Source organism: Quercus lobata, chromosome 4, assembly GCF_001633185.2.
Source record: "Quercus lobata isolate SW786 chromosome 4, ValleyOak3.0 Primary Assembly, whole genome shotgun sequence".
NCBI lineage: Eukaryota > Viridiplantae > Streptophyta > Magnoliopsida > Fagales > Fagaceae > Quercus > Quercus lobata.
This window is the reverse complement of record NC_044907.1, coordinates 80,572,325-80,596,328: the sequence shown is the minus strand read 5'-3', so window position 1 is coordinate 80,596,328 and position 24,004 is coordinate 80,572,325. Positions and strand designations below refer to the sequence as shown.

Genomic DNA, 24,004 nt, shown 5'->3' with positions numbered 1-24,004 from the left:
CAAGATATTCGAGGGCAAGGATATGATGGTGCAAGCAATATGCGAGGTGAGTGGAATGGATTAAAAGCTTTGGTTTCAAATGATTGTCCATATGCTTACTACATTCATTGTTTTGCACATCATTTGCAATTAGCATTAGTAGCAGCATCAAAAGAAGTTATTCTTGTTCAAAGTTTTTTTAATAGATTATCATCTATTGTCAATGTTGTTGGTGCTTCGTGTAAGCGTACTGAGCAACTAAAAAAAGCTTATGCTGATCAAATTGCATATTTTGTTGAAATTGGTGAGCTTGAAACTGGAAGAGGACTTAATCAAATTAGCACATTACAACGGGCTGGAGATACTCGTTGGGGTTCTCACTTGAGATCGATTTCTAGCTTGGTAAATATATTTAGTCCAACATGTGAAATTTTACTTAAGATCATCAAGGAAGGAAATACTACTTCCCAACGAGAAGCAGCATACTCATGTTATCATGCTATGATTTCTTTTGAATTTGTGTTCATTTTGCATCTCATGAAAGAAATTATGAAGATCACTGATGCACTTTGTCAAGCTTTGCAGTGTCAGTCTCAAGACATTTTAAATGTGATGAATTTTGTTTTATCCACTAAAGCACTTATTCAAAAATTCAGAGATGAAGAGTGGGATAATTTACTTACCACTGTGAAATCATTTTGTGAGGCACGTGACATAGATGTCCCAGATATGAATGCTCGTTATGTTGAGAGAGGAGGTCTAGCTCGTTATCAACAAGATGACTTCACAATTGAGCATCATTATCGGGTAGATATTTTTTATGCTGCAATAGATTCTATACTACAAGAATTAAATCATCGGTTTAGTAAGCATGCGGTGGAATTGCTTAATCTTAGTTCAGCTCTTGATCCTAAAGAGGCACGTGAGTCCTTTAGAAGTATAGACATTTTGTTGTTAGTAAGCAAGTTTTATCCGAAAGACTTCACAAATCAAGAAATGACACTTTTAAAGGCAGAAGTTGATCATTATGAGCACAATGTAGTTCGGCATCCAGACTTCAAGAAGCTGTCAAGTATTTCTGAGTTGTGCCAATGGTTGGTAAAAACCCAAAAATCATTATTTTACCCATATATTTATAGATTGATTACACTTGTGCTTACTCTTCCAGTTTCTACTGCAACTACAGAGCGAGCATTTTCAGCCATGAATATTATCAAGAATAGGCTTCGCAACAAGATGGAAGATGATTTTCTAATGGACTCTATGATTTTGTACATTGAGAAGGAGATTGCTACAAAATTTGGTACGAAATCAATTATAGACGACTTTCGAGACTTAAAAGAGCGTCGAGTTCCATTTTGATAAATGTGTTGAAATGTTTAAAAAACACTTATTTTGTATGTTATACTTTGTCGACATTTTTATAATATCAAATGTTTAAGAAACAATTATTTTATATGTAGTATTTTGTTGAATATGAAATAAGTGTTAGTTTTTTTATTTTCATTAAAAAAAAATTGTTTTAAGCTTTGCCCCCCCCCCCCAGATTCAAATCCTGGTTCCGTCCCTGATCTAAGTGTATATGTGTGTGAAACTCCTTCCTGGAGACTTGAACCCCGGCTCTTGTCCCCCACACTCCATAAGCACTTATACTTATGGAGTGACCATGCTGCCAAAGGTGTGCAATGGTAAACTTGAACAGAATTCTTAGTTGGCTGAACATGAAACCCTTTTTAAAGCTTTGTTCACATATTATTGGAGGGCTAGAGCCTAGAGATGATAATGTAAAAAATGTAAAGCGTACAATCCAAGTAAGCGTAAAAAAGGGATTAGATTGATACTAAGGCAGATATTGTGATAATGGTCCACCGAATACTTGTGTTAGAGGTCGTCTATTCACTTCCGCATATAATGCCAAGAGGATTCTTTTTTCCTATTTGCTGTTCCTCCACTTTGTGCAAAACTTTTAGCATAAATGTTATAATAAGTTGTGGGTTAACAATTTGTTCAATTGATAAAGTCCATTATATAGTCTAATAAAATCATTATAAAATGTAGGTTAAAATGCGATCAATATATATATATATATATATATGTTAATAATGTGTTAATAATTTCCATAAATTAATGGTCCCAAATAACTATAGACATAGCTTAAAATAAGGACAAAACTTAGGTACAGTATCTTAAGTGTTGTTTCTTAGATTTCTCTCTTAAGATTCAGCCATATAACTACTTAACTAAAAAATACACTTCCATCCATGAGGAAAAATTCATATGGCAGAATTTTAAAATAAGAACTTAAGGAACAGCACCTAAGTTTTCTCTTTAAAATAAAATATTAATAAAAATCTATCCACTAAAGGCATCAATATGAGCAAATTGGAATCTAAAAGTAGATGGGATTATAACGATACTTGTCTATAAGGAGTTTTTATATTGCTGACCCCGTTAGAGAAATTATTAAAATATATTATGTTAATATAAGCCCCTTAATGGATTTTATTTATGTCAACTATTTTATTTTTTATTGTTTAAAATATTCTTTTTCCTTATCTCAAGTAGTTAACCAATGAATTTGCATAAAAACAAAATTCTATCTTCTTCTGTGTACGCTAGTTAATAGAGTAACTCATATGACCATATTTAAATAAAAATTCTAAGATCATAATTAATTTGATTATTTTCACAACTATTCAATATAATTGACTGTAAGTGGTAGAAAAAAAAAGTTGTGGTTCGTGTAAATTTTTTATTAGTTATTATTATTATTATTTTAAAATTTTAAATTTCAAACATATAAAAACGAAGTCATTTCGAGACACTTAAATAACTTCAGTTTCTATATAAATTTTGAGAATAAAAGCACATATATATACACACACACACATATACTAGCTTCATCACACCCGTTTCGTGCGTGCAATGAGACTTTTTTATTTTTAGTGGTCCTATTTTGTAGCCAAAAAAGTGTTTTTATTTTATATATATAATTTTTATTTTGAAAATCTAATTTATAAGTGGATAAAGCAATCTGAAAATCAACAACAGGAGAGTGACCTTATTTTTTAGGTAATGTTTTAGTAAGAATTAGAGTTGTATTTTTACCAGATTCTCCTTTAGTTTTGTCTCGACTTAAACATAGGGACGTAGGGGTATTTTAGAACCATGAAAATAAGGAATCAAACAGGGGAAACCCCTTAGATAGTAGTATAGCGTTTAATGTTATTTGCTGCACTCTTGTTGAGCCACATCAACGCCATATTATTAACCTATTTTCTATATATTTTCTCTCTCCTTTTAAATTATTTTTCTGCTTATTAATTTCCCATCTTACAATTACACATTCTTCAACATTTCCTTACTTCTACCTTTTTATCTCCCTACTATATACCTTAATCCTACAATTTCTCTGTCTCTGCATCTTCCTTTTTATTTTGACTCTTCTTTCTCCCCATTTTTTTTACCATAAAAATTTGTGATTTTCTATTCCATTCAATCCATATTTTGCTCACACAAAAAGATGAATACTCTCTCTCTCTCTCTCTCTGTATATATATGTATATATGTATATATATATATATATATATTCTTTCTTTTGGTGGATGTTTAATTATTTATTACTCATTTAGATTGATGAATTTTTATGTTTAACTCTACTTTAGGTTGATATGATTTGGTTATATTCTTTTTTTTTTTTTTGTTTGTTACATGTTAGCCTATAAAATTACGGAAAGATTTAATGTTATTTTATCATATAGCATGACTTGGATAATTTGGTGTTTATAACTATACATTTTCTTTTGAATATTGTTCTACTCATCTTCCTTTATATAATTTTGTTATTTGTCTCATATTCTCTTCCAAAAAAGGTGATATCTCTCTCTCTCTCTCTCTCTCTCTCTCTCTCTCTCTCTCTCTCTCTCTCTCTCTCTCTCGTTAATTATTTATTGCAACTCTACTTTAGACTGATGAATTTTTTTTTCTCTACTTTTGGAAAATACACTTTAGCGGTGTATTTTTTAAATTATTTATCACATGTATTCTCTATCTCTTTTATAGTGTTGGTTTGAGTTAATTTTTAGGTATTTTAGAAGTGAGAATTTGAGTTTATATCAATTTACAATCTACATGATTATGTATTAGAATGTGTTTATAAATTATTTGAGTAATATCAATTGTGCATTTGTGATGTGGTTTGGTTATCATGATAATTTTCTTAAAAGAATGAGAAATTCAAATAATTAAGTTTGGAACTTAAAAATTTTAGTTGTAGAAAAAAAAAATAAAAAAAACACAACACGCTGTTACAAAAGCTTGAATAATATAGATCACTTGAAAAAGAATAGTATTTCTATCTTTTATTTCAAAACAATAATTATGGAATAATATCAATCAAATGCACCTGAGTTTTTTTTTTTTTTTTTTTTTTTTTAACTCAAAATAATAGAATGATGTAATTTTAGAGATTGAGAGATGAAAAATAATTTTAGAAATAATTCAACTTTTAAGGAGAACAAATTTATCTCTAGTACGTTTTAGAAAATAAATCATACATTGTACTACATTACAAAATAGTTGAATATTCTCACGCATCACGCGGGTTTGCGACTAGTATATATAGAAAGAGAGACAAAGGGGAAAGGATTATGTATATATGCAAAGTATTGTGTATAATTTTTTACAATGAAATTAAATAATATATCTGGGTTCCAGTTAACTTAAGTACTCAACTGGTAAAGTCTCCTCTCATCGAATAAGAGATTTGGGTTCAATTCCCGTCTACACTAAAGACCAATGGGTGTTTTTATCTTATAATAAAGAGCAATCATAAACGCCATAGATTTGAAACTATCTTAAAAACAATCACATAATATAGAGAGGCCCACAAGAGACAAGAACCTTAATTTTCCAAAGTCTTTAACTGAAGACTTCTAGAAACATTTATAGGGTTAAAGTCGTCCAGGTTGAGATGGCAAAGAAATTAGGAGGTACTATATATATGTATCTATCATCATCTCCATTCTTATCACTTCTTTAACACTCCAAAAATATATAAGCCTCTCTTATTTCTCGAACCTAGAGGCAATATGGGGCGAGTATTATTTTGGCCAAATCAGCTACACTTTCTCATTTGCTTCCTCTTACTTTCTCAACCTAATTGTTCTTCTTCCCTTTCTTTTTCCTCTTTTTCATTGTATTCATTGTAAGGTTGAATTTAATCAACCATGTGTTGTATTTATTCCGTGACAAATTTGCTTGTAATACAACACTTAGAAACCCTATATTTAGGTGGAAATCATGTAAAGGTAGTGTGTGAGAGACTGTGAAAAAATGCTCAAGACTGTGCAGTAAAGCAGGGACTCGCAGCTGGATCTTGCGGGAAGCTGGCGGCTTGCAAGCCGCCAAAAGTTGCACACGCGCAGAGCATGCAGGGGAGCTGAACAGTCATGCCAATTGGAGCACTACAGGACAAAAATCCAAACTGGCCATTCAGTTAGCTCACGGCTTGAACTCACGACTCAGTCAAGTCGCGAGTCAAGTCGCTAGCCAACCCTGTTTTGGAAAAACTGACTCTTCGCATTCCATTCTCACACCAGTATAAATACCACTCATTCCTACAAAATATGTGTGGCTATTCAGAAAGAAAAACCCTAAGAGAGGTTTCTTCAAAACACTCACCCAATTAGAGAGAGCTACTCATTCTTAGAGAGAAATCTTTGTAGTCTCTTCTCATTCCCTCTCTCATTGTCATACCTATTAAGAGGAGAGATTTCTATCCAAACACTACCCACACCCATTTAGAGTGTTGAGTGTTTTTGGAGCTCTGGGAAGTATTGAAAGATGCCAAGGATGGTGGATGCTATGGATTATAGCGGAATCCGGTAAGCTAGAAAAGAAAAAGGTTCGGCGTAATCTCGTTGGAGCAAGAAGCTTGGAGAACTTAGGTACACTGGGTAGATTAGGCTTGGAGGGTCTATTGCTGTTCATGTATCCCAACTATATTTTCTAATGGATTACTTATCGCTTGGAGGGCGATGGAAAGGTTTTACGCCGAGGGCTTCGGTTTCCTCTTCAATAACACATCGTTGTGTTGTCCTTGTGTTTGTATCTCTCTTCCCTTAATTTTTGCCTTTTATTTTCTGCTGTGGATATGATTTTAATTAGCTTAGATTGTTTACCAATTCTGTTTATAGCTTGTATTTATTTTCCGCACACGTGTTGTTTGTCATAAAGCTTGAATTGATTATTTTGTATTTGGGAGTCTAAACGTTCAAGGGTGTTTTATACACTATTTGAACTTTCAATTGGTATCAGAGCGAGTATACTTGTTGTGGTTTAAATACCTAAGTGTGATCTTTGACCCCTTGTGTTTATTTGCCATGGATTGTGCTTTCTATGCCTCTTTGTATGATTTGGTTGGTGATAAATGTAACATGCCACGTGTTTGTGAAAATGCCTCTATGAGTGTTAATCCTCATAAGTGTGATGACATGTTATTTGAATCTATGGGTGTTGTTGACAAACTCTTGAAGAAAAATGCTAAGACGTTTCAAAAGAATTTGAGCAACTTATTTTGTGAAAATGATGATTTGATTGCTAAGCTCAATGAATCCAACAAATTGGTTGAGAAATATAAAAAACTTGCTAAAATTTCTCTTGAAAAGCTGAAAGAGTTTGAATGTTTGAATATGGACTTGGATGCTAAACTTGTTTTGTCTAACAAACTTGTTGATGAGTTAAAATGTGGAAATGAATCTCTTAAGATGCATGCCAAGTGTTTGATTGCTGAACCTATTGCTAAAAAGGATGATATTATTTGTTGCAATCATGTTGTGGTACCCGATTTTGTACCTAGTGTGTGTTCTACCTTAAAGGACAAATCGGTGTACATTCCTCCACATAAAAGAAATCAAAAGGTGGAGAGAAAGGCTGTTAAGTCAAAGCCTCCGTTTAGGTCTCAACCTAAGGTTTTGAATGGATCTAAGTTTGTTCCAACTTGCCACCATTGCGGTTTGATTGGTCATATAAGACCTCAATGCTCCAAGTTGAAAAGGGAACAAAACAATGTTGCTAGATCTCTTCCCATAAGGCCTAGTAGACCTAAACACATTGTGTGTCACCATTGTGGTGCCTTTGGTCATCTAAGACCATAATGCTCTAAGTTTCATGCTTTTAAAAGAATCAAAAGAAAAGAGAAACTTGAGTTTTTTGGAAATTGTGCTAAAAAGCGTAAATCGGTTTTAAGTGAAAATAACATGTTGTTAAAGAAAATGTTTAATGCTCTTAACTCTTTGACTATGTACATCTCTGGTTCTCATTCTTCCAACCCTCGTCTCACTTCTCTTGAGACACTTATTCCAAACAATCGTTCCATTTGGATGAGGAAGGGTTCCTATGGTTGAGCTTTTGCTCTTTTGGTCCTTGATCTAATTCTTTCGATCTTTGTAGGACCCTTCATGCATTAAATGCCATATCTTCATGTATTTTGTGCATCTTACATTTATTTGTATGCATTGTTTTGTTTTTTATCTTACTTTTATATTTCAGTTTTGTGTGAGTAAAAAAAAAAAAAAATCCAAAACCACATAAAAAGTGAAAAATTCAAAGAGTTTGATCGTATATGTTTGAGCACATATCACATGTGAATTTGGCCTTGTACCTTTATACAAATGGCTTTGTGCATTTACGAGTTTAGCTTGTTATTTTTGCACTTATATCTTTGTGGGAAAAATCTTGACATCTTTGTGTGATTGTTGTAAATCGATCTTCAAGCTTGTCATGAATGATTAGTCAATAGTCATGTTGGTTTTGATACATGCGTAGACTTGTGATTATATCTCTTCCCACTCTTTTATTTTTATTGCTTAAAGAGCTCAATAAATGTAAATATCAAAATGAAAAGAGATAATGAGCTACAAAAGCCGTCACACATACTAGTATTCGACTAGAAAAAAGGGAAAGCGACTTATATGAAAATGTATGATGCCCTAAAAGCCAAAGGCTTGTTCATCAAATTGAAATATCACAAATTTCAGGTATCGATCTCAAAATGAGATGTTTTGATTCAAAATGATCAAATATTATGAATTGTAAAGAAGCCAAATGAAAAGCTTCATCGTATGTAATCATTTTTTTTGTGGGAGGTCATATATGTTCATTTCTATAATTGAGATAGATCACTTGACTTAGTACTAGTTGTGTATGACTTGATTGAATTGATCATTAAAGCTTCACTCTAGACTAAAGACTATTCCACATTTGATACACGCACACAACACATATGCCTAATGTTCAATGAATGTCTTATTCATTTGTTAAGATTGTACTTGTCTAAATGTGATGTGTGCATGCTCTATCATATATTGATTAATCCAAAAAAAAAAAATTTGATCATTTTATATATTTTTGGAAGTGATTTTTATCACTTTTGGTGTTCATGTTTAGTGCTTACTTTGTTTTTCAATATTTAAACATGTTCTGTTTTGAAAAACAAGTGTCAGAATTTTTGGCTACTCATTTTGGCTACTTGCATGAGTTGCCAGCAAGCTGCCAGTTTTGGCTACTCGTTTTGGCAACTGCAAGTCATGAGTTTAAGCTGCAAGTTTTACAAAAAATGGTTTCGCGACTCATTCGCGACTCAGTTCGCAACTCGCCAATCGCGAAATGCCTAGAATCAGCTTTTTAAAGAGTTTTTTCATGGGAAACCTGTTTTAAACCTTTCGCATCCTCTTTTAAACCTCTCTTTCAATATTTTTACATCAAAACCCAACCAATTTGAATGGTTTTTCATTCCATTAATATTTCTAAAGTAATTATAAATTCTTTTTATTAATTTTGATCCTTAGATTATATTTTGAAGAGTTTTGTGCTCTTGGTTGGGATTTTTATCATAGGGGTTGGGAAAACTTAATTTTTGTCAAATTTCTTCATGGGATTGGTTTCTTTTGCTAATTTGCATTGGATGTTGGCCCTTTGTGGCTAAAAGAACATGTATTAAGGGTGGATTTCATGATGTTTATGCATTGTTTCACATTATTGTTTATAGTGTGCATGCTAAGTGTTTGATAAAATGTCTCTTAGACATTTTCTCGCTTGTTTGGACTCCGATGAGTACCAAACTTTGGGGTTTCTCATGCTTCCTCATTAGGAACATGTTTGGTTCATTGGTTGTGTATTTAACACACCTTGCCCTACATGTGCATTTTTCATGCATTGGTCATGCATTGCACACAGCCACCTCTTGCACACACCTTTGCTACCCTTGTCATGCATTGGTCTAGACCTTACTTCTTCATCCTGGCATGTCATGTCTACCTTATGCTCTGTAGCATTTTACATTGTCTTAGGTTTAAGCTTCATTTTCTCATTCATCTCGCACCCCTCATGCATCATTAGAATTTTTCGTACCTTCATCTCTTGCCCTCGTTTCTTTTTGACCCTTTGTCTATTCTTGACAAAAAGGGGGAGAGTATACACTAGAGAGTATACCGGAGTGTTTTGTCATTTCTATGTGACTCTTATGCACATCCTTAGGGGGAGAAATTTTATTTCTCATGCACATTTGTAGGGGGAGAGATATTCCATAGGGGAGATACATATACCAAGGGGGAGAAGACATTAAGATAATAAGAAAACTTTGTTCTGTTTGTTTTCTTGTTGGTTTTATGGTGCTTTGAGTTATGCTTTGTGGTTCTCATCGCATCATGTTTTTGTTTTGGACATGCATATATCCCTATGCTACTGTGCTCCATTAAATGCATGTTCGGATGATCATTTGCTTTGCTATGTGATCATTGTAGTCATTTCTATATGACTATTTTGGTGTATGATCAAGTTGCTCACATGTTTCATATCATGTTTACTTGATCGCAATTTACTTGTTACATTATACTTGTCCTTTTATTACTTGCTTTACCTTGAGGGTCTAATGTGTTTTGTGCAAGTGTTTCAGGTTACAAGTATATATGTTCCAAGTGCATCACAACTTCTCATCACTTTGAAGAGGAGAAACTTTAAGCACTTTTAATTTATATTGTTTAAGTTTATATTCAGTATTTTGTGGTTTGTACCCATGTCGCTTTTGTAAACTTTTAGGGTTTGTTTTCATTATCTATAGGCTTTATGGTTTGTACCATGCTTTATGCGGCCTTTATGCTTTGTTAAATCAGTACTTCTAACTAAATGTCATGCATTTTCTTTTTAAGTACTGTCACTCTTGTGCCCTTGCAAGATTGTTCCTAAATGCATATACTCAGTATATCATGCATTGGTTGAGTGTTGGGCATACAAGTGACTTGCATTGTTCTTGTTAACTTGTATGTCAAAGTGTACATTCCAAGTGTGAATGAACATTGTGGTCACTACCTTGTACTGATTATTTTGTTTGATCAAGCCATGGTTTGTTTCTTTACTCCATCTTTGCTTGATCACATCATGCTTGCTTCATATGCATTTCATGCTTTTCTACATACAATAATCATGGTGTATTGTTGTGTTTCAGGAGATTCATGTTCATATGATTCAAAAGCTTCACAACTTCTAGATTTAGGTGTGAGTGAGTTTTGCCATTGTTCCCAAACTCACGTTTAAGTTTAGAGTCTGTTTTGGGGTGTTTTGTCACGGAATAGCCAAAGGGGGAGATTGTAAGGTTGAATTTAATCAACCATGTGTTGACTTTATTCCGTGACAAATTTACTTGTAATACAGCACTTAGAAACCTTGTATTTAGGTGGGAATCATGTAAGGGTAGTGTGTGAGAGAGTGTGAAGAAATGCTCAAAACTGTGCAGTGAAATAGGGACTCGCGGCTAGATCTCATGGGAAGTTTATGGCTTGCAAGCTGCCAAAAGTTGCACATGCGCAGAGCATGCAGGGGAGCTGAACAGTCATGCCAGTTGGAGCATTACAGGACAAAAATCCAAGCTAGCTATTCAGTTAGCTCGCGGCTTGAACTCGCGACTCAGTCAAGTCGCGAGGTCAAGTCGCCAGCCAACCCTGTTTTGGAAAAACTGACTCTTTGCATTCCATTCTCACACCAATATAAATACCCCTCATTTCCACAAAATATGTGTGGCTATTCAGAAAGAAAAACCCTAAAAGACGTTTCTTCAAAACACCCATCCAATTAGAGAGAGCTACTCATTCTTAGAGAGAAATCTTTGTAGTCTCTTCTCATTCTGTAATACTCGATCCCAAAATAAATAAATAAATAAATAAAAAGGAGATTATTTTTTAGGGGTAATTTAGTAATTTCTAATATTGAAGTTAGCAATATTTATACCCTATTGTATCATGTAAACCCTAGCCACCCTAAGGATTTTGCTTTTTTTTTTCGCCTAAAGATTTTCTAAGAGGAGTTGCCGTCCACACCCCCCCCCCCGGCCTCATCTTTTCTCCTATCTAAGAAGCCAACCAGTATATGTCCAGTTAAGCAAAATTTCACCACCAAAAGCACGTCACTGTTATTCCATGATTCCTATTGAGGGCAACGTAACTAGATGTGTGTTGGCCACTATGGGCAATACTGACTTGTCATTAAGGTTCCTTATTAATAGATAAAAGATGAAGCCAATACCAATTATTTGAAGGTTTCCAAGGATTTAGTCTTTTCACGTGTAAAGCATCTTTGCCTTGTTGTCTCTGTGGTGTTGGGTGGCATTGAGATTTGAGGTCCAAGGATCTAAGTGACATACTTGTTTGGAGTAAATTCTTTATTTAGTTTGCTAAAAGGTTTACATTGGATTGGTCTTGGGAAACTGCAAGGATTTTTGAATAGGCTTTGGATTGAGGTAAGTAACCTTATCCTAATTGGTTTTATTTAACTCCTAAAATTTGTTTACAGTTATTACAATTTTATTTCTAATGTATTACTGATTTCAAGTAAAGAATTATCACAAATATATCTGATTACTGAATATATGATGTATTTTATTTAATTGTTTTTAGCTATACTGATTCAAAGTAACGAATAAAGAATTTTCACAAATACATATGAGCACTGAATATAAGATTTATTTTATTTAATTGATATTTGTTAGCTATATTGATTTAAAATAAGAATATAGAAATATCACAAATATATTTGATTATTGAATATATAATTATATATACGTATTTGAATAAGATATATTTTTGTTAGAAACTATGATTTATTACAATATGATTATGGATTCAATTCTGACTGGGGGTCATGAATTTATTCATTGGTATTTCTGATAATGGGGGTTATTCATTGATTTTGATACCCAAACCAATGGGGGTTATTCATTGGTACTCTGATGCCCAGTCACGGGGATATAGCGTGACCATAGTCATAAGATTGTTAAGAATATGAATTACGTTTGAGTATTTGAACTAATTTGAGTCTTTAAAACTGCTTATGTATTTTTAGAACCTATTTTAAGTTATAGCTTTTGATATATAAAAAAACTGACTACTTCCTAAACCATCTATGATATATTTGTAAGATTAAAGTATATGATCTATTTGCAACTTATTATTTTAAGACTATGAAATTTCTTTAGTTATTTTTTTGAAAACCCATAGCATATTATGACTTTTGAAGGCTCATATTACATCTTATTACTTTATAGATCTATTGCTTGATAGAACTTATTAGGGTTTTGGTTACTTATTGAGTTGTCAACTCACCCCCCCCTTTTTCCCCTCCAATTTCAGATTATGAAGAATAACAAGTTTTGGGAGTTTTGATGATTGTGTTGTGAGCGGGAAAAGAAGCTTAGTCATTTTGGAATTGGATGGTCTTCTAATAGTTTTATATTTATTGGCCAATTGGCATTATGTACGTAAGGTTTGGATTTTATTCCTATTAAATTATTGGAGATCTATTCATAAAGAAATTGTTGAGGTATTTTGGATTTAATTGATTTAGTTTTTTTGAGAATAAATTTTAGTTGCTAAGAAGGTCTTGCACACTTATAGAGTGCTTACTTTATAAGCGTGCGGCAATTGTCACATGCCAATCTTTATAGTTGGGTTCGGGGCGTGACACATTCCCTCTCTCATTGTCATACCTATTGAGAGGAGATTTATATCCAAAAACTACCCACACCCATTTAAAGTGTTGAGTGTTTTTGGAGCTTTGGGAAGCATTGGAAGATGCCAAAGATGGTGGATGCTATGGATTATAGCAGAATCCGATAAGCTAGAAAAGAAAAAGGTTTGGCGTAACCTCGTTAGAGCAAGAAGCTTGGAGGGCTTAAGTACACTGGGTAGATTAGGCTTGGAGGGTCTATTGCTATTCATGTATCCCAACTACATTTTCTAGTAGATTACTTACCGTTTGGAGGGTGGCAGAGAGGTTTTACACCAAGAGCTTCGGTTTCCTCTTCGATAACACATTGTTGTGTTGTCCTTGTGTTTGCATCTCTCTTCCCTTAATCTTTGCCTTTTATTTTCTACTGTGGATGTGATTTTAATTGGCTTAGATTGTTTACCAATTCTGTTTATAGCTTGTGTTCATTTTTCGCACACGTGTTGTTTGTCATAAAACTTGAATTGGTTATTTTGTATTTAGGGGTCTAAACGTTCAAGGGTGTTTTATATACTATTTGAACTTTCATTCATCAACGCCTTTATGCCATTCAGACCAAAGTTTTGCTTTACTTCAATTCAGAAAATCATTTTCTATCAATGAATCATTTTGTGATTATTATTTTGATCCAAAGAAGAATTCTTGGAAAATGGGTACAAATTGTTATGGGTGGTATTGGGAAATTGCCTAAAATTCCAATTGTGACTTGGAAAGTCAGTTAGGTTTCCTAGTTGAAGAAGGAAAAATTAATTTGGGTTTCCTTGTTATAGGAGGAAAGACTATTCCTTGGTGTGGAAGGAAGTCTATTCCTTGTTAAAGAGGTTATGTATTCCTAATCCAAGAGGAAATAGATTCCTTGTTAAAGAGGAAATATATTTCTAGTCCAAGTGGGAATAGCAAAAGAGTCTTATAAATAGATGATTTTACAAAGAATTTGATGGCTTTGGCTTTGGCCCAAGGGTCCTCCCTATGGGGAGAGGGAAAATAGAGTGTTAAACCAAGAGAGATAAAAGGGATTTTCACTTGGGAGGAACACAAGAGGAATGAAAGAGTAAGGTATTGTCGCCTTCATGAAGATAGCCAAGGAGGAGAGAGCAAATGGTTGCCGCCTTCGAGAAGATAGCCAAGGAAGAGAGTATAAAGTGTTGCTGCCTTTGAAAGAGATAATTAGTGTGTGTGTGTGTGAGTAAAGAAAAATAAGAGAGATTTTTCTTTAGCCGTGAGACATGCACAAGAATTATTGTAATTGATTTGATAATAGTAAAATTATTCGGAGTTTGTCTCGTAGTTTTCTCCCTTCAAGAGAAAGGGTTTTCCACGTAAATTTTGTATTCTTATGTGTGATTCTTATTTGGATTGATAATATTTGTGATAATATTATTTGGAACCCAACAAGTGGTATCAGAGCTAAGGTTAAAGTAGAAGCGATGGCCAGAGAAGAAGGCAAGGCTTCAGGAATTGAAAGTTTGATGGAACAGACTTTAGATATTAGAGGATGCAGATTGAAGATTATCTCTATGGGAAGAATTTGCATCTACCTCTATTAGGGTAGAAACCTGATACTATGAAGGATGAAGAATGAAACTTTCTTGATAGACAGGTATTGAGAGTTATTCGATTAACTCTATTAAGATCGATTGCGCACAATGCTATAAAAGAAAAGACCAACAGTGGTATCAAAGCTTGGTTGATTTAGTGGAGGACTCTTTGTGTGAATTAAGATGGAAGAAAAGGGATTGCTTTGATTAAGGTGGAGCTATTCCAAGAGGAAAAATGGACTATTTGATTAAGGTAAGAGCTATCCCAAGAGGAAAGAAGATAGTCGAGGACAATTGATAGAATTTGAGTCAAGGTAGAGATTGTTGGGAAACTGCCTCAAATTCCAATTGTGACTTGAAAAGTCAATTAGATTTTCTATTTGAAGAAAGAAAAATTAATTTGGGTTTCCTTGTTATAGAAGGAAAGACTATTCCTTAGTGTGGAAGGAAGTCTATTCCTTGTTAAAGAGGTTATGTATTCCTAATTCAAAAGGGGATAGATTCCTTGTTAAAGAGTTAATGTATTTCTAGTCCAAATCATAATAGCAAAAGAGTCTTATAAATAGACAATTCTACAAAGAATTTGATGGCTTTGGTTTTGACCCAAGGGTCCTCTCTATGGGGAGAGGGAAAATAGAGTGTGAAACCAAGAGAGAGAAAAGAGATTTTCACTTGGGAGGAATGCAAGAGGAAGGAGAGAGTAAAATATTGCCTCCTTCAAGAATATAGCCAAGGAGAAGAGAGTAAAGGGTTGCCGCCTTCAAGAAGATAGCCAAGGAGGAGAGAACAAAGTGTTGTTGCCTTTGAAAGAGATAATTAGTGTGTGTGAGAGAGCAAAGAAAAATAAGAGAGATTTTTCTTTAACTGTGAGACATACACAATATTATTGTAATTGATTTGATAATAGTGAAATTATTTGGAGTTTGTCCCGTGGTTTTTTCCATTCAAGAGAAAGGGTTTTCCACGTAAATTTTGTATTCTTATGTGTGATTGTTATTTTGGATTGCTAATATTTGTGACAATATTATTTGTAACCCAATAGGTGGGATGGGGTGACGTGTGATAAAAGGCTAGGTCATGAAATCCTGGTTAACTTACCAAATTTAATTAGCAATCTCAAGTCCTTGAAAGAACAGTTCCTTGGTAATTGCAATTTTATAGGGTCATCTCCAATACTTCTTCCAAACCTCACACAACTCACTTATTTGGACCTCTCATATAGTAACATTGGTGGTCAGTTTCCAGGGTCCCTTCTAAAACTTTGAAGAATGTTTTTACTTAGATCTCTCATACAACAACTTCATAGGGCAGCTTTCAGACAAAATTTCCTCTTCAAATAATTCTTCTAATAGTCAACTAGTCAATAAGACTTCTTCTAAACTAGAATTTCTCATCTTATCTGGTAACTTATTAAATGGGCAATACCATCTTGGGTGTATACAATACCATTTTTGTGTAACTTATGATTATAACCAAATCACTGTGCATATTGGTAAATTCTAGCATAACTCATTGCTTATTCTTTGGTTGAATAATAACAACCTACATGATCCTCTTCCATTGTCAATCCCTAAATTGGTGAACCTTCTTGATCTAAGTGTCTCCTTCAATAATTTAAGTGGCATTGTGGAGTCAAAAATATTCTCAAAGCCCAAGTCTTGAATCTCTTGATATGTCAAATAACCCTTATCTATCACTAAGCTCCTTCACCTTTGCCACCAATATCCTGCCCAAACTTCATGTGTTATTTTTACAGTCTTCCAACTTAATTGAAATCCCACATTTCTTACGAACCGTAATTTATCTAGAAAGATTATACATTTCCAAGCACTACAAGAAAAAAGACATAATACAACAAGTATTATTACCAAAAAAATAAAATAAAATAATGGAGGTAATATATATATTATTGCATCTCTAGGTTGTTTTTTGTTGTAATAGTAACTTAAATTTATTACATCAATATGAGATTGTAGGAATAATTAATATGTTACATCAAAATGTGTTGTTGTAATAGGTAACTCTTATTATACATTGAGATATGTTGTTGCAATAGGTAATCTTTTATTTCACATCGAACTATATTGTTAGTATAGTTCCTAAATATGGTTTTTGAATTGCAAAACAGGTTAATGAAAAAATTATTATTTAAGAAAATGATTTATTTATTTTTAAATTTTTTTGATAAAAAAAATCAACCTATTGCAATGTGATTTTTTCAACATATTGACTTGGAGTTTATTACAACGGCTTGCATTGGCTTTTTTGTTATTGCAATAACACCTATTGCAATGAGATTTTCAAAATAAATCATTGCAATGTGTGGAACTAATTGCAATAACCCTAGATAACGAAGGGTCACCAATTTAGAGATTGACAATGGAAGGGGACCACATAGGTTGGTATAATTCAACCAAAGAGCAACCAATGAGTTATGGTGGAAATCACAAATATGCCCAGTGAATTGGTTAAAACCAAGATATAACTAACACAAAGATGGTATTGTATACACCCAAGATGGTATTGTCCCATTCAATAAGTTCTTAGATAAGATGAGATATTCTAGATTGGAAGGAATCTTGTTGACTAGTTGACTATTAGAAGAATTATTTGAAGATAAAATTTGGGTCAAGTTTGTCGTAACTTTCAGAAGCTGCCCTATGAAATTGTTGTATGAGAGATCTAAGTAAGTAAGAACTACAAAGTTTAGGAGGGACCATGGAAAATAACCACCAAAGTTATTATATGAGAGGTCCAAAGAAGTGATTTGTGTGAGATTAGGAAGAAATGTTGGATATGATCCTATGAAATTGCATTCACAAAGATACAATTCTTTTAAGAACTTGAGATTGCTGATTAAATTAGGTAAGTCGATTGGGAATTCAGTTCTAGAGAGATGCAAGGACTTAAGAGGAGTACTCCAGTTATACGTTGGAAGGGAACCGGTGAGATTGTAGTTGGCACTTAGATAGAGCAGCTGGAGGTTTGGGAGGTGGAATATATTATCTGGGAATCTCTCTTTCAATCCACAATCCATAAGACAAAGAGATGTCAAAGAGGAAGGCAAATTCATGAAAAAATTAGGTGAAACAAAAGACATGTTAACATAATCCAAAAAAAGTTCAGTTAGATGGGTTAGGTTTTGAACAAGCCTTACCAAACTAGGCGTTTTCATTATTATGCCAAAATTCGAAGAGAGATCAAGTGAAACCAGTGAGAGATTTCGGATGGGAAATTACCAGCAATGGAGGAGTTAGTGAGGTTAAGATGCGTCATGTTGCAAAGCCACCAAACTTAGATGAAATTATGGAGTCATTGAAATTGTTGAGAGCAAGGTTGAGCTGCTGGGGATGGCAAAGAGAGAAAATGGTGCTATTGGGATGGATGGGACCTCCAAAGGTGACTGCAACTGAGGTCGACAACAATGACATGACCTGTCATCCGATCACAAATGACCCCATCCCACCTACAACAATCTGTACCCATTTTCCACGAATTTTTCGGAGGATTTGAGTACAGATCACAATAAAAATTATAATAGCTAATAGAAAAAGAGTTTTTGAAATGGAGCAAGGCAGAGGCAAGATCTGAATGATTTATTTATTTTTAAATTTTTTTTGATAAAAAAATCAACCTATTGCAATGAAATTTTTTCAACCTATTGCCTCGGAGTTTATTACAACGGCTTGCATCGACTTTTTTGTCATTGCAATAACACCTATTGCAATGAGATTTTCAAAATAAATCACTGCAATATGTGAAACTTATTGCAATGAAAATCTAGTGTTGTATAAGCCTATTGTCTCAGAGTTTATTACAACGGCTTGCATCGACTTTTTTGTCATTGCAATAACACCTATTGCAACAAGATTTTCAAAATAGATCATTGCAATGTGTGGACCTTATTGCAATAACCCTAGATAATGAAGGGTCACCAATTTAGAGATTAACAATGGAAAGGGATCACGTAGGTTGTTATTATTCAACCAAAGAGCAACCAATGAGTTATGTTGAAAATCACCAATATGCCCAGTGAATTGGTTATAACCAAGATATAAGTAACACAAAGATGGTATTGTATACACCTAAGATGGTATTGTCCCATTCAATAAGTTCTTAGATAAGATGAGAAATTCTAGATTGGAAGGAATCTTGTTGACTAGTTGACTATTATAAGAATTATTTGAAGAGAAAATTTGGGTCAAGTTTGTTGAAACTTTCGGAAGCTGCCCTATGAAATTGTCTTATGAGAGATCTAAGTAAGTAAGAAATTCAAAGTTTTGGAGGTACCATAGAAACTAACCATGAAATTTAATATATGAGAGGTCCAAAGAAGTGATTTGTGTGAGATTAGGAAGAAATGTTGGATATGATTTATTTATTTTAAAATTTTATTTCATAAAAAAATCAACCTATTGCACTAAGAGTTTTTTAACCTATTGCCTCAAAGTTTATTACAACGGCTCGCATCGACTTTTTTGTCATTGCAATAACACCTATTGCAACGAGATTTTCAAAATAAATCATTGCAATATGTGGAACTTAGTGCAATGAAAATCTAGTGTTGCATAAGCCTATTGCCTCGGAATTTATTACAACGGCTTGCATCGACTTTTTTGTTATTGCAATAACACCTATTGCAATAAGATTTTCAAAATAGATCATTGCAATGTGTGGAACTTATTGCTATGAAAATCTTGTGTTGCATAAACCTATTGCCTCAGAGTTTATTACAACAGCTTGCATCGACTTTTTTGTCATTGCAATAACACCTATTACAATGACATTTGTTGTTATTGCAACGACTTATTTTTTTGTATTAAGTATTTTTTCTTGTAGTAAAGAACCAAATTAAAGGAGTTATTCCAAAGTGGTTTTTGGAGGTGAGAAAGGATTTGTTGAGTAACTTGAATCTTTCATACAACTCCTTGACAAGTATAGGTCATCTTCCATGGAAGTATATGGAAATTCTTGATCTTCGTTCTAACATGATTCAAGGACCACTTTCAATGCCTTTATTGTATACTTCTTTCTTTTCAGTCTCAAGGAATAATTTAACTAGAGAGATCCCTTCCTTAATTTGCAATCTCAGTTCCCTCCAATACCTTGATTTGTCATTTAATCACTTGAATAACATGATTCCTGTTTGTTTGGAAAAATTAGGTGACCATCTCAAAGATTTGGATTTGCAAAGCAACAATCTTCATTTCACTATCCCTAAAACATTTGCAAAGGGCTATTACTTGAAAAGTATTAAATTCAATGGCAACCAATTGGAAGGGTCATTGCCACAACCATTGGTCCATTGTCGAAGTGCTTTGGTAACAACAAGATTAATAGTACCTTCCCTAGTTGGCTGGGAACTCTTCCAGAGTTGCGAGTTCTTATCTTGCTATCAAATAGCTTTCATGGTGCCATAGGAAATCCCAAGACCAAATTCATGTTCCCTAATTGGCAAATCATAGACCTCTCTCACAATGAGTTCCATGGGATTTTGCCAAATAACTTTTTCAAATATTTAAAAGCCATGATGAAAGCAATTGTGAACAAAGGTAAATTGAAATATATAGGTAATGAGTATTATCAAGATTCTATGATGGTGGTGATGAAAGGGTTTTTTTATTGAAATGGTGAAAATCCAAAGTCTATTCACAACCATTGATTTCTCCAACAATAATTTCAAAGGAGAAATTCCAAAGGCAATTGGAAAGCTTCAATCATTGAAAGGGCCTAATTTTTCACACAATAATCTTATAGGTCGTATGCCTCCATCGTTGGGAAATTTAACCAATCTTGAATGGTTAGATCTCTCTTCAAACAAGCTCATAGGTTAAATTCCTATTCAATTGGCAGATCTCACATCACTAGAAATTTTAAACCTATCAAAAAACTATCTTTATGGACAGATACCTCAAGGTAAACAATTCAATACCTTTATGAATGATTCTTACACTGGGAACTTGGGGTTATGTGGATTTCCAATGACAAAATCTTGTGGCAATGATGAGGAACAACCACCACCACCGTCTTCAATCACTCAAGAAGATGATTTCAAATTTGCAAATGGATTTCATTGGAAAGTTGTATTGTTGGGGTACGGTTGTGGATTCATTTTTGGATTAGGTTTGAGTTATCTTGTGTTCTCAAGTGGGAAACCAAAAATGGCTAGTGAATATTGTTTATGGAAAAAGACATTACAAGATATGAAGATCCAAGAAGAATACTCGTTGGCAAACTCATTGAATAATAATTTGGTGGATGCAAATTCTAATTCTAGGTATGTTCATATATACTAATAAATTTGAAAATAATCTTTTTCTTTTTTTCTTTTTCATTTTGGTTCTTTAAAACTGTCTTTATATTGTTAAGAAGATTTTTCATTTTTAATTTCCTTTATGCTAGTTAGGAATGGTTTGAGCTTGTGTTGTTGTGAGGCTTATTACTAGTATTACTGGGTGCATAAGGTTCTATGCTTCCTTTTAAAAAAAGCTCATATGTTTAATGTATAGCCATATAGGAGAGTGCATAGGCTAATACTATATAACCACCACATTTTAATGCTTTCTTTAGGTTAGACTTCACTTAATGACCCTACTTTATGCTCTAGTGTGAGAAGAAATTTCTTTACACTATTGCAATTTCTTGCCATTTCTTTTAGGTATTAATTTGTTGGCCTTAATGTTTTGTGGGATTTTCTTGGTTACGACTGTGATGCTTTAGTACTTTTGAATAACAACAATCTATATTTATATATATCTAAAAACTGAAACATAATATTTACGGTTACTACATCTCACCTACCACATCCTTATAGCTATATCATAATTATTTTTTATTTATTTTTAATCTATAATTTTTTGACAATATTAAATATATAAATATATTGGCTTTACAAATTCATGTTAGGAGGTTTTAACTTTACATATTCACGTACTCTAATTTTGATGCTATAACTAAATATTAAATTAATAAGAAATTAAAACAAAAATATTCTCTATACATATTCACTTTAAACAGTTTTAACTTTATATATAATTTGACTTTACATGTTCATCTATTTTAATTTAGATCAATACTTATAACTGAAAAAATGAATCAATGAAGAATCATTAAAAAAAAAAAAAAATTATCTATAAAAATGTATTTTCAAGTCTTGCTTAATCTTTCATGATTGAAAGTTTATAATTTGACAACTACTCAATAGGAGGAGTCTGAATCAAACATGTTATAGATCTCCTACTAGAGGTTTGTAATCACATTGTCCTATTATTGACTAATTTATATATGTTCCTTGATACAAGTATATTTTTTTATTTTTTTTATTTACAACACTAAATGCATTTAATGAATGGTGTATGTTGTTGAATTGATTTGAGGGAAAATCATATTATAATATGTCATATTTTGTATTTTCTCAGGTTTTAGTTTATTTGGAAAACAACAAGATAGTTTGGAAAATATGATGAAGAACTGTTTGAGCTATAAAAGAAGATGGTTTTTTTTTTTTTTTTTGCAATTTCATTTCATTGTTTGTAAATATTTTGTTTAACAAATTAGCAGAAAATATTGTTACATCGTTGTTATATGATGTTCCTAGATGCTTGAATAATTATTTTTTCTTCTATAAATATTTTATGTTGCTATTCATCTTCCTTATGCTGGTCCGTTCTTGATCCTTAATATTCCTGTTAGGTTCTAAGACTTTAAGAATTAAATGTATTAGAACTTCAATTTGTAATGTATTGACAAACCATGATCAAAACTTAGAGTCTAGATTTAGGCTGCTCAAAGTGTGTTTATTTGTAAAATTGGAATCAAGTGATTGCAAAATTTATTGGACCAAATCTGCAAGGCTTGATTGATCAAAAATTAGACTCAATCGATTGAATCTCGCGCAGATTTTTTTTTTTTTTTTTTGGTAGAATTTCCAATTAAGCCCAAGCCCATGTGACGTGTAGGGTTTTATGTTTTACTCTAAGTATAAAAGGAAAAACCCCAGCTATGTTTTAGATGTCTTTGATGTGCTGTGTGTTGAATCATGATAGGCCAAAAACAGATTGACCTTTTATGATAAATTAATTGATTAATTAGCCAAGTTTATTAATTAATCAAATTAACATGCAAACACGTGGTAGCACAAACAAATCACTAATTAAACTAAGTGTAGCGGAAAATAAATTAACACGGTAATTTGTTTACAAATGGGAAAAACCAACACGGCAAAAATCCCACCGGGTGATTTTAAGGTCACCACTCTTGAAATTCCTCTATTATCACAACAAGTGGTTACAAATAAAGGAATCTCAATACCTTACACTAACCTACAGTTGAATCCTTATCCTAATACTCAATTGGACTTGTTCTATAGTGATAATTTCTCCTTTTGATGCACAGCTCCCAGTACGTGACTAACCAATTGCGCAAATCTTAGTACGCGACTTCAATCACCAACTAGAGAAGGTTGTTAGCTGCAAAGTTCTTCAGTTCATCCACAATGAAGATCAAGAAGATGCTTGGTCACAAAACCCTACAGTGCACAAACACAACAACTTCTTCATAAGAATGATGAACTAGGGCAAATTTTGTCTCCGGTCACAATTTGCTTGAACAAACTTTGCTCAACACTTGTGCAACTTGTGAACACTTTGACGGCCCTTAAAATAATCCTTTTATATGTCTAGGTTTGTGAGAAAAGAAAACCCAAACACATAATCACGGATTGGAGTTAAAACAGAACTGAAAATTTGTTTTTCATAAACCTCGACAGATACCTTATCTGTCGAGCCACGAACTTCAACAACTCTACAGGTCTCAATAGATAGCTGGCTGTTGAGCTCTAATAAACAACACTTCTTCAGTTTATTTTTTGGACATACTTGCATGGTTTTAACACTTGATCTTGAAAAATAGTTTCTTGAAATATTAAACACATCCTAGATCTACCCAAATACAAGTAAATTGCATTTTGTCAAAGGATTAGCTAATTACATAAAATAGTGACATATGTTCCTAACAAGTGAATCACATATGTCCTAACAAATCTCTTGTGAGATCTAGAGGTGTTTATCTTCATACACACTCAGGGTTATCAAGATCAAGATTAATGTCAAGAACTTGGTGATCGTTTCAGTTACTGAATAAAGAACTTGAAGAAGATCTGAAACCTTGGAGTGGAGTCTCAAAGTCACAAGTGGGAGTACTTGTGGTTGCAGTGGTTCAAGGAAAGAAGTAGTTCGTGGACTTAGAGCTGTCACATGGTCTTGGTAGTAAGTTTTCTACACGAGGTAGCAATAGGATGTTAGTGGTTTAAGTCTTATTGTACAAACTTCAATTCTTTCATAGTGGATTTGTTTTACCTTAAGTATAGCTAGGTTAAATCCTCCCCAGGTTTTTTACCAGTTTGGTTTTCCTAGGTTATCATATCGTGTGTT

The 24,004-nt window shown here is 33.2% G+C and overlaps 1 protein-coding gene across 1 annotated transcript; it reads left to right on the top strand.

Annotated features, from left to right (window-relative positions):
• Positions 1 to 39: 39 nt before the first annotated feature.
• Positions 40 to 1,341, top strand: LOC115985902 (zinc finger MYM-type protein 1-like). Its single transcript, XM_031108792.1, has one exon. The coding sequence runs from the start codon at positions 40 to 42 to the stop codon at positions 1,339 to 1,341; it is 1,302 nt and encodes a 433-aa protein (XP_030964652.1).
• The last annotated feature ends 22,663 nt before the right edge of the window (positions 1,342 to 24,004 follow it).